Source organism: Diadema setosum, chromosome 7, assembly GCF_964275005.1.
Source record: "Diadema setosum chromosome 7, eeDiaSeto1, whole genome shotgun sequence".
Lineage (NCBI taxonomy): Eukaryota > Metazoa > Echinodermata > Echinoidea > Diadematoida > Diadematidae > Diadema > Diadema setosum.
This window is the reverse complement of record NC_092691.1, coordinates 25,240,287-25,252,749: the sequence shown is the minus strand read 5'-3', so window position 1 is coordinate 25,252,749 and position 12,463 is coordinate 25,240,287. Positions and strand designations below refer to the sequence as shown.

At 37.9% G+C, this 12,463-nt stretch overlaps 1 protein-coding gene across 1 annotated transcript in view; it reads right to left on the bottom strand.

Annotated features, from left to right (window-relative positions):
* Positions 1-12,463, bottom strand: part of LOC140230866 (G kinase-anchoring protein 1-like) — a 32,076-nt gene that overhangs the window by 7,929 nt on the left and 11,684 nt on the right. The window contains exon 7 of the mRNA XM_072311010.1: positions 11,636-11,699. Within this exon, the coding sequence (XP_072167111.1) occupies positions 11,636-11,699 (64 nt within the window). The remainder of the gene's footprint in view (positions 1-11,635; positions 11,700-12,463) is intronic.

Genomic DNA, 12,463 nt, shown 5'->3' with positions numbered 1-12,463 from the left:
GAATGAAGTGGAAAGCCGGAAAGGAAAGTGATGAAATGTAATGGGAAAGAATAAAGGAGCACTAATCGAAGGAAATGTATCATAAAAGAAAAGTAATGGAAACTTGATTATAAATAATGGCACATTATGCAAAGATTTTGCAGTCGTTTTTCTGTATGTTTTTATTTCAATTTCATAGTTAAGTAATTCATAATCGCCAACAAAAAATAGCTTCCTGAAGATGGCCATTCAGGTTTGTTTTCCCTTCGCTATATGCTATCCCTTCAAATGTAGCATGAACACACTTCAATTTATAGTCCATGGGCCAAGACCCGAAAAATGGGTTGTTGGTACCACCTGAGGTGGCAAAACCTTTTTGGTGTCAGTTTGTTTGTCGGGCAGAGATATGCTTATCAAGCTATGATAGCATTTCCAAATGAGTAGCTTAGTCATATTTTTTTTTTTAAACCAATTTGGTCTCGTTTTTATATCCCTATACTTCTGAATCGAAACTAACCGCTATAAAAAGAAGAGCACTGTCATCCGTACGTCCACAGGTGTTCTGTTGTAAACGCGATGCGCTTAGTCTTTATTCAAGGCAGCGAAGGGAATATCCAAAGGGTTATGATGTCCACAGCTGTCACGCAGTGCGCTTATATAGTCTTCATCTGGACCAATGTACCGTTATCATATCTAAAGTTCCTCATATGAGGGATTATCTATACTATTTTATACTACCCTCTAAACAAATAAATCAATTTTAAACAAAAATCACTCTGTTTATTTACAATATTATTCATTATAATGTATTGTAGTGTACCGGTCCATTGTTTTTGCATTATCCTCTTTTGTTGGATGAAAATAAAGCGACATCGGCGTGGTGTTAGCGTTTTCACACTAGCGTTTTTGCCGGAAAATGATAGATAATTGCAAAATACGGTAAAATTCAAGAGGAATCTTTTTTTTTTGGTTGTTGTTGTTGTTGTTGTTGTTTTAAGATAAAAGGATATACACTGTATCATAAGCTTTGGATATTCCCTTGAATAAAGACTAAGCGCACCGCGTTTACAACAGAATACCTGTGAACATACCATAGAGCTGCATTTTACAGCTCTACGGAACATACAGAAAACAGTACTCCTGTGCTTATTTTTAAGGATGTGCCTCTCTTAATGATTGCGATTGATGTTCAACTATTTCTCTCACGCAAGCTTGAACAGGAAGAAGCTAAAATTCAGGCAAGGAGACGAGTTTTCTTCCATGAGATACAATCATTAAGACATACATCTATTCCCGAAAGTTGTGTGATTGCTTATGTGCTAAAGAATTGTGTCCATTACATGAATCAGGCACTATACAAAACGGTTGAAATCTACTGAAAGTCGAACTTGTTTTCTTTTTTTTTTTCATTTCCATTTAAAGCGGGGATAGACTAGAAATTTGTTTGTCTATACTGACAGGAGACATTACATTTTTCCAGTACATGCTCCGCATTTAAACAGTCACCATATTTTCGTGGTCAGAATCAGATAATGGACAAATGATATATCATAAAAATGAAAATACGAAACTACGAACACGCCATATGTACAAATATTATGAACTTCAATGAATTAAACTTACTTGTGATATTCTGCATAAAAAACAAGCACGCCGATTAGATAATTTAATAGAATTAATAGAACACACAGCAATATCATGCATGGCGGATCAAATCAAGTTCAATTGGTGAGAAAGCTACATGAAGTTAAAAAGTTGACTTCTTTTCGTTTCTCTTTCAATTCATGAAGACAGAATTACATTGTATATCTAATGAAGAGGATTGTCTCTGTTGCGAACGATCGCTATATATAGCACTGTTAGTCGTCTGCGCAAATCCTAATCCCTAAATACTTAAATTTCTGCTTGATAATGTAATAACCCTGCTTATAACTTTATAAAGGACTCGCAAATTCAAAGTTTCAAAACGCATACTAAAATATTATATTGCACACGGTGTATTTCAAAAAACATTTTGAATGCGTTGTGTGTAAGCATGTTAATAGCATCAATTTGCCTTTTATTTTCCGTACGTAAAGCGCACAGAAACGTAACCAAACGTTACCAAATACAGTGAAATGCATTGTACGGCGTGGTACTATCATTAGAAGTATATCCCATTCCTTTTTACTTTTATTTGCTAGAAGCAGTCGTCAAACCATGCGTCATTTTCGTAGCGACATCATTTAGGAATTAGAATGTATGAAGATAATCGGTACTCATTTATTTTGCGCTACTGACATAGCATTTACATTTTCCAACTTTTATTGACATGCAGTATTATGTTACTGTATGGTTACGATTACGAATGTTGGTTATGAATTCAAAAGACATGTTTATTAATCGAAATATAAAGGTAATAGCTGTTTTGAAAGTAGTTCGATGCAAATTCAGAATCGAAATCATCGTCATAGGGGGAACTGATAGCTCTAGACAACTTGTTGAGGCTAGTAAAGATTGCCGTATGCAATCTTTGTAGAAAATTTTGACTTAGGCCATCTTTCGAGTATTTTGAGAAATTATATAAAGAAAATTATTTGTTTTGATTATGTCAAGAATTAGTTTGAACTATGAGAACAAAAAGGCGCGGTTACCCAAACAATGTCGTAGTTCGAAAAGACATGATGGGTAAAGTGAATTCATGACTTGACTAATCCTTACTGAATTGATGATCACTACTGTAAACTATCAGTTATGTCTTGTAGATGATACCTCTGTAATCGTAGTCAAAATTCTTTTGAGCGATGAGACGAAAACCAACAAACAAAATGCCGTGTATCATCGCTCGAGATTCCAGCATTTGGCGTCACCCGACCAACAATAAGTGACGAATCAAATGGAATATCATGTTGTGGGTTAGCAGACTGTGTTACGATTTTTAAATGTTTCGAGCAGTTGTTTCAAAAAAAGAGAAAATGAGGCAAAGTTCAAAAAATTAGAAAAAAGCACGTAAATGCCGGCGATCATGTTTGATAATCAAAGTAAGAGATTATAATCGGCCGTGCGGATGTATATGATTGCCTTATTTACATGTCTGATTTCTGTAAACTATGTTATATTTAAATGTAAGTTCCCTTTCCTCCTTGATAAAAGTTGTGTTGGGTTTTCGCTATAGGCATTTATTAGGAAACACTGTAAAAACGACAACAAATGCGTACTATACATCAAGAGATGACATATACATACATGAAACACAAACATTTGTGTACGTTCTGATATAATGCAACTGCTTGTTTGTTAGTTAGTTAGTTTGTTTGTTTGTTTTGAATTACCATGGTCTTTGTTGAGGGAAAGATGAAGAAAAGTAGTAGAGTGTATTACTCTCAAATCCGGATAATTGCGATAAGTGTGTATCCCCGCCCTTTCTATACAGGTAAACGATTTAAGCTTGGTATGCTATTATAAAAGCCTGCATGTGTCACGCAGAAGAACTGATTCCGCGATCACTTTTAACCTTTCATAAAATTCACGTTTTAAGATAGTAACGACAGCTTGTAGGAGATAGAGTAACTTAGCGTCCCTGACTGTGGTTCTGAAGACAAAAGGGGACTGAAAAATTCTTTTACAAATTAGCAGACATAATGCCGATCCTCCAACACTGTTGCTCCATTCAGTCACTGATTCTGCTATCAATGGCGAAGAAAGAATACTGGTTGCGTCTTTATCCACCCCTTGATAGCAGGAAGTTTACCTTTCATTGTTTAAGGCCTCGTTGATGCGGGGTTTACTCGGATACAAGGCGTGAACAGTGTCGTCCGAGTTCTTTCATTTGAAATTCCTCAGAATACGCAATTCAATGGGCAATTAGCGCTGCTACTTCGCAAAGCTGTTAGCCAAATTCTTTGCAGACTTGACCTCTCACATGTCAGCTATACACGCAATACACGACAAACAGCTATCATTACAAACATTCTGATTAAAAAACAAAACAAAATGAAGAAGCACACTTTTGAGTAGCGACACAGCTTTCTGTCCCTTTCTCAGATAGGTCCTACCTCTAAAAAAAATACACAGATGACAAGAGTCAGAATATCCTCAAAAGGGAACACGACCTACATTGTATTTGGGCATTAATAATGTTTATCTTCCGATTTCTCTCCATGCCGTCGCGGCCCAAACCATCATAAGAAATAGGGCAATAAGTTTTATTAACCAGGGAAACAATAGTATGCATTACATAAATTTGGCGAATTATCACACGAATTGTCGACTTAATAAAAACGAGAATACATGTAATTGACAACTTATAGGCCCTACTATATCTCCAGAGATGAACTTTAAACAGCAAGGCACATACCAGGGAAAGAAAGTTATGATTATTTGAATGAATTCATTAATGAGGCCAATTAATAACCGTTGTAAAAGTACACACTCGCATACAGAGGTTTCAAGTTCGATTATTATGATCATTGTATTAGCTCATAGATAAAGTATTATAAATTCTGCGTGATCGTTCGTTGGAATTATTTTTTTCAGCGCGATTTGTGCGTCACATCAATCACCACTTCATGAAATGGAGGGCATGTATCAAACGAAACTCGCTGGTCATGCAATCGATAGCCTTGGTCAGCTCACTATTATTGCGTAATTCTAAAGCCCTCACCGCTTGACCGCCGCGCGCACCATGCTTTGTTTTGTCTTCAATGGGGTCAAGAGCAATGCCTCATTAGCATACACCCTAGAAACGGAGGTGGAGTCTCAATCGGGCAAGAACAATAGGTGCGAAACGCAACGCAAAGGCGAGCGTTCGAAAAAAATGTAACCGAAAAAATTGTCTCAGAAAAACTGTGATTTGGGACACTTGTACTCATTTTTACACGCTGAAATTTTCTGTACAAACAGATAAAACATCAAGGAATCAAAATCCGTATAAAAAAATTTCGACCCGAGCACTGCTTCCCCTTCATTTGCGGCTCATTACGGGAAAACTCGCCGTGCGACTTATGACTCATTTTGTCGGAGCGCCACACACGTGATGCGCTCCGTCGGAATGAGTCAAAAGTCGCAAAAAATGAGATCGTAGTTATGCCTATATGTGAATTCTACAGACACTAAGCTTTACACTGATATGTAATACAACTCATTTGGACATCCCTATGGATCATAGAAACGAATATTATCTACGCTTATGATGTCAGTCCATTTTCTAAATAACGGAGAAAATCGCTCTTAAAGTTCGGGCTATGTTCAAGCTAACAACCTGTTTCTTTCACTATAGACGAAACAATACAACAGTCCTGCTTAGCGACGGCGTTTACGCTCAATCGCACGCACTACCGTATACGGCATAGCTTGGATGTGTAAGATGGCAAAATGACCCAATCGCAGGACAGGTCTATCATTAACTATTCTAACCAATACGGCAGCCCGAATGTGAACTGAAGTGCGTTTGTGTCCGTGCCGCTGCCGCCGCATGAATGAGTCGGTAAGCGTTGTCTGTCGGCTGCGGTGACTTAGTTGCCGCAAGTTTGTAACTCACAAACAATAGGAAACAGTAGAAAGAAAGAAAGAAAGAAAGAAAGGCACGCAATGCGTATTACAACAAGCGTCTTTTAACGAGGGCCTTGATCGCTTCCATTCTCCTCCCATATTGTTGTCAGTGGAAACTAAAGGACATGCGTTTAGCAAGTACCTATAGTCCATGGGCCAAGACCCGAAAAATGGGTTGTTGGTACCACTCGAGGTGGCAAAACCTTTTTGGTGTCATTTTGTTTGTCGGACATAGATACGCTTATCAAGCTATGATAGCATTTCCAAATGAGTAGCTTAGTCATAATAAATGAATTTTAACCAATTTGGTTTCGTTTTTATATCCCTATACTTCTGAATCGAAACTAACCGCTATACAAAGAAGAGCACTGCCTTCTGTATATCCACAGGTGTTCTGTTGTAAACGCGATGCGCTTAGTCTTTATTCAAGGCAGCGAAGGGAATATCCAAAGGGTTATGATGTCCACAGCTGTCACGCGGTGCAATGCGCTTAGTCTTTATCTAGAACAATGTACCGTTATCATATCTAAAGTTCCTAATAAAAGGGATTATCTATACTGTTTTTATACCACCCTCTCAACAAATACATCAATTATAAACAAAAATCACTCTGTTCATTTACAACATTATCAATTATAATGTATTGTAGTGTACCGGTACATTGTTTTTGCATAATATTTCATTGTTTGAATGGAAATAAAGCGACATTGGCATGGTATTAGCGTTTTCACCGTAGCGTTTTCAGCGGAAAATGATAAATAATTGCTTTGTTGTTGTTGTTGTTTTTAGATAAAGGGATATACACTGTTTTATAAGCTTTGGATATTCCCTTCGCCGTCTTGAATATTAGACTAAGCGCCGTGGATATCATAACCCTTGGATATTCCCTTCGCTGCCTTGAATAAAGACTAAGCGCACCGCGTTTACAACAGAACACCTGTGAACATACAGAAGACAGTACTCTTCTTTGTATAGCGGTTGGTCTCGATTCAGAAGTAGAGGGATATAACAACGAGACCAAATTGGTTTAAAATTAATTTACTATGACTAAGCTACTCATTTGGAAATGCTATCATAGCTTGATAGGCATATCTATGCCCGACAAACAAAATGACACCAAAAAGGTATTGCCACCTCAGATGGTACCAATATCTGGCCTGGCCCATGGACTACTAGAGTGAATAGAACCTGAGAACCCATTGTAGGCGGGGATACAAAAGACAGCATCAATAGAGGTAGTTAATGAAGTTAATTAACGATAGTCGTCTTTTCAGATCGTGTTCTTTGCGTGTACTAAAAACCCTCTAATAATGCACATGGTGTAATGTTGCACAGCATCAACGACTGCTTTCGTGCCTGCTCTGCTGCAGCTGTATACAGCCGTAACATTCTGAATTCCCGCCATATTAGGCACATTTCCCTTATAGGCGTTGCGTCCACATTATCTATCGCTTTTATCGCGCTTGCCAAAGCTGCACATAATTTATACTATACGTATCAGAAGCAAATGTTGATGTATAGGCCTAACAGCTTCATGTTGGTTTTTTTTTTATAATTATGATTGTATCATATTAATTTGAAATTATAGTGCTTCTTATTCTCGGTCACTTTTATGATACCATAGCATATAAAGAACCATTAACTTGTAGCTTAAACCTATTTTTATTTTTGTTTATTATTATTATTTTTTTTTTTTTTACAGAACACCACATTTACAGTTGCAATCTTTCTGCATTTGAGAAGTTGAGTATAGACCGATAGTCATATTTACAATTATGTTCGGAATTAATGCTTTAAAGGCCGTCGTCGTGTCGTTTTGTATTCACAAATCTTATACTGAAATAAGTGATTGCTTGATTACTTTCGGGTAAAGGAACCACCGGAAAAGGAACGCATTTATCTGTTTATTTTTTTTTCTTAACGAACCTAAGCTAATAGCGAACCATATGAATTGTGTGATCTATGAACCTTCAGAATAATCAATAACCCCCCCCCCCCAACAAAAGGAAGCATTTCGTAGTGCGTCTCAGTACTCCTGTGTTTGTTTTTAAGGATGTGGCTTCTCTTTATGATTGCGATTGATGTTCAACTATTTCTTTCCCGCAAGCTTGAAAAAGAAGAAGCTAAAATTCAGGCAAGGAGACGAGTTTTCTTTCATAAGATACAATCATTAAGACATACATTTATTCCCAAAAGTTGTGTGATTGCTTATGCGCTAAAGAATTTTGCCCATTATATGCATCAGGCACTAAACAAAACAGTTGAAATCTACTGAAAATTGAACTTCGTTTCCTTTCTTCTTTTTTTTTTTTTTTTTTTTTTTGGTGTGTAATTTCATTTCCATTTCAAGCGGGGATAGACGACTAGAAATTAGTTTGTCTATACTGGTGGGAGACATTAGTGTTCCAGTACATACTCCGCATTTAAACAGTTGTCATATTTTCGTAGTCATAATCAGATAATGGACACGTGATATATTATAAAAATGAAAATACAAAACAACGAACACGTCATATGTACAAACATTATTAGCTTCAATGAATTATACTTACCTGAAATATTCTGCATAAAAAAAAAAAAAAACACGTGTGCCAATTAAACAATATCAAATTAAACAATATCATAGAATTAATAGAACACACAGCGATATCATGCACGGCAGATCAAATCAAGTTCAGTTGGTGAGAAAGCTCATTGAAGTTATAAAGTTGACTTATTTACGTTTTCCTTTCTATTTATGAAAACAGAATTACATTGTATATCTATTGAAGCGGATTGTCTCTGTTGCAAACTATTGCCAAAGATGGCATTGTTAATCTTCTGAGCAAATCCGAATCCTTAAAGTACTGTAATTTTTGCTTGAATTGATAATGTAATAACCCATATGACTTTATAAAGGACTCGCAAATTTAAAGTTTCAAACCGAATACTAAAACATTACATTGTACACGGTCTATTTCAAAAAATCATTTGAATGCGTTGTGTTAGCATTTAATAGCATCGATCTGCCTTTTATTTTCCGTACGTAAAGCGCACAAAAACGTAACCGACATTACCAAATACAGTGGAATGCCTTGTACGGCGTGATATTATCATTAGAAGTATATCCCATTCCTTTTACTTTTCTTTGCTTGAAGCAGTAGTCAAACCATGTGTCATTTTCGAAGCGACATCACTTGGGAATTAGAATGTATGAAGATGATCGTTACTCGTGTATTTCGCGCTATTATTATAGCATTTGCATTTTCCAACTGTTATTGACAGTATTTTGTTACTGTATGCTTACGATTATGAATGTCGGTTATCAATTCAAAAGACTAGTTCATCAATCGAACTATAAAGGTAATAGTTGTGTTGAAAGTAGTTCGGTACAAGTTCAAAACGCAATCGAAGTCGTCGTCACAGGGTGAACTAATAGCTCTCTAAAAAACTTGTTTAGGCCGTAAAGATTGGCGTATGCAATCTTTGTAGAAAGTTTTGACTGAGGCCATCTTTTGAGTATTTTGAGAAATTATATGAAGATTTTTTTTTTAATTATGTAAAGAATTAGTTTGATTTTGACTATGAGAATAAAAAGGCGCGGTTACCTCAATCATGTCGTAGTTCGATTAGGCATGATGGGTAAAGTGAATTCATGACTTGTTGAGAGAGAGAGAGAGAAGAGAGAGAGAGAGAGAGAGAGAGAGGCCAAGCAAGAGGCAATAGGCTACTTGTTCATAATGCCCACCGACAGACACAAACAAGGTATATCACAGCTAGTAGACGCTTATAATTGACCATGTCAGTTACGCTGGGGTCGCTCATAACACACAAAGGGCCTCCATGGAACACGTCAATTTCTATATGTGGGACAGTACAATATTTTCGCGATTTCGTGCCGAGTAAAGGAATGATATCCTTATGATTTCTGCTGGCGCGCGCTGCTGACCCATCAAATCATCACGTTACACCTTAGGTATCATCTTATAGCTGGATAATAATTTTCCTTTTACATGGTATGCGTTCGTTAGTGCCCTACAATGAAAAAGAAGACTCTTTGGGGAATTTTAGACGAGTATGTGAACCCATTATTTCCGGGACATCGGTAATGAATTAGCCATGCACGAAGTCGATGACCTTTCATGTCGCTCTTGGAAAATTTAAACAATATTGCATTCAGGTTTTAACCTTAACCTGTCAAATTAAAAAAAAAAAATCATGTGAAAACGTAATTCAGTGATCATGATCTGCGGGGTCAACTCGAGGTCACCCGTGCGAGAACTTGGATATTCTACTAGACGGGGTTTTTCGGCTTGCCGACTGACTGGCAATAAGCAAGCAAGGGTTTGAAGCTCCTTGGCGCAAGTAACAAGCCTTTCGTATTGTCGGGAATCGTCTCATTTCACGCTTGCGCTGAAATTGTCGGCCGGGGAATGGCGCATGGACTCGCACGCGGTATACACCTGATACACACGTACCGTGTAAGCACTGCGGGAACCAGGGAGGTGAGATGGGATCATGCGGGAACCAAGCACTGGCGGCACGGGGCCGTGCGAAATCGCACCCAAAAGCCGCACGGGTCCGTGCGCCCGACCCGCACGGGACCGTGCGCCAGACCCGCACGGGTCCGTGCGACAGCGTGCGAGGGAGTATGGATCCGCACGCAGGCGTGCGGATCTGCACGGGGGCGTGCAGATCCGCACGGAGGTGCACGACTACGCACGGGTGCGTACAGGGGCGCACGGAGCCATACGCTCCCGTGCGAGATCGCACGAACCTGCACGCAGCCGCACGAAGCGACCCCGTGCGCAGTGCGTGCGGGAGTAACATAACATAATGGTCTGACTGTATGTGTATCACACACCGTCAGACCCCGTGCTAGCTTAGCGCACGGGGTCTGGTCGGGCTACCAGCTTATCTACAACTCATGTAGCACACCTGGGCCAGGTACTACATTATCAAAGTTTAACAGTGGGTATACTTAAATTGTGTTTAAAGGAGATTGCTGGATGATTTACATTTGAAAAACTTTAAATTAGTTACACGTATACTGAGTACAGAGTTTCAGAGTACAGAGTTTCAGGATTTATAATGATTAGGATGAAGGATAAGAATGTCTTCAAAATTCATAACAAATTGCAATGAACAAGGATGATGACATGGCAGCCTCATCATAAGAATGCATGAGTTGGGGCTCAAGGAAGCAGAACAAAAAAAGAATGTATGCATAGATCATACAAAGGTGAACTTGCAAGCTAGCAGTATTGTGAATGAGAATCACATTGCTATATTTCTGAAATATGTGAGGCTCCTACATTTGTATGTCATCATCATTGTTTAGTGTAATCTGTTTAAGGTTTTTCAAAGTAATTGTTTCTCTGCTCAAGGACCACAATAAACTCCATAAATCTACACATGAACTGTCGATTTATGTACTACATGATGCGAAATTATGAAAATTGTCTGGAATGCCCCTTTAAGAGATCTGGGGCATAAAGATGGATAGATGGAAAATCTCTAAGCATAATGACAGTGGCAACCTACAGGAGAGAGTAAAAAACAAAATAGCAAAAGAGCAAAAAACAGGACTAAGCTTTTAGATATGTATAAACATCAATTTTCATGACAATACTTTGAGCCATTCTCAAATATCTACAAAAAGTGAAATTCTAGCATTTTCAATTGACCTTTGACATCAAGGACCAAATGTTCTCCTCCAGAATCATTGTGAGGTAATCGCATGTATATATCAAGTTTACTTAAGTGCGTACATCGGGTCACTTCCATGGAGGAAATAGTGTAATTTTTTACCTTAACCTTTGAACTTGAGCATGTGCACCTTAACTTTGATAGGCACAACTTCGTCCACTCATACATACATGTATGCCTAAAACGGTTCTTAAGTTATGTTGTCTGCAAATTTATTACAGATGGAAGGACGGATAGACGGATAAACAGACAACAGAAAACATGCCTCCAGGGACACTTTGTAGCAGAGGCATAAAAATTGACACAATGATTGAGGGTAAGAATAATTGAATAGTGTGTTGAGCATCATCTGCAATACGTGAAATGAACTATTTGAGTAACAATTGTTATCATTTAATATCAGTGTTACATACTACATTTGACAAGCTTTAATACTTACTCTCTCCTTGCCCGATGATGAAACAAAGCTGTTTATTCCTCTTTTTAACTTGAGCTAGTTCTTCCTGAATTGTGAGGGAATCAGGCATGAAAGAATATGTTTATCTGTCATCATTTGGAATTGAATACATGTAAATGTATGATTTGAAGTGCACCAGGAACTTTACAACACAACAACAAGAACTAGAAATGTCGCTATGGCGACTGGTATGCCTCCGCCATAATGCATGGTTCTCCGAATAGGTCTATAGCACAATGTCTTGACAATGTATGATAACAGTTTCACATAACTGGCAAAATATTAAAATGACAGGTTTGTCATAAATGCATTGAGCGTTCACTTTCCTTGAACCAGATTTATTTGGGTGAATAGCTATACTGTCTAAGAGTGCAGGTATTTGGGGATTTGAGGATTTGTACCCTACTTTTGACCCTTTTATAAGTTTACAGAATAAGTGAAATTTAGCACACTTTCACTTGACCTTTCACCTCTTGGCAAGAAACTTCCAAGAGAATCTGTATTGGGTAATACATGCATACACTAAGTGTCAAGAAAAAATTCTGCAGGCATTGCATAGGTACGAGAGAAATAATGACATTTTGATGAGTTGACCTTGACCTTTGACCCCCTGACCTTTGACCCATGACTCCTAAATCCCATACATGATCACTGCCAGTCAGTATATGCATACATTCTAAGTTCCATGAAGATACCTTGAAATATTTGTGAGATATGGAGAAAAAAGTGAAATTTTGACATTTTCACTTGACCTTTGACCCTTGACCTTTGACCTCATGACCCAAAGCTCTCTCTGGGGAATTTTTATTT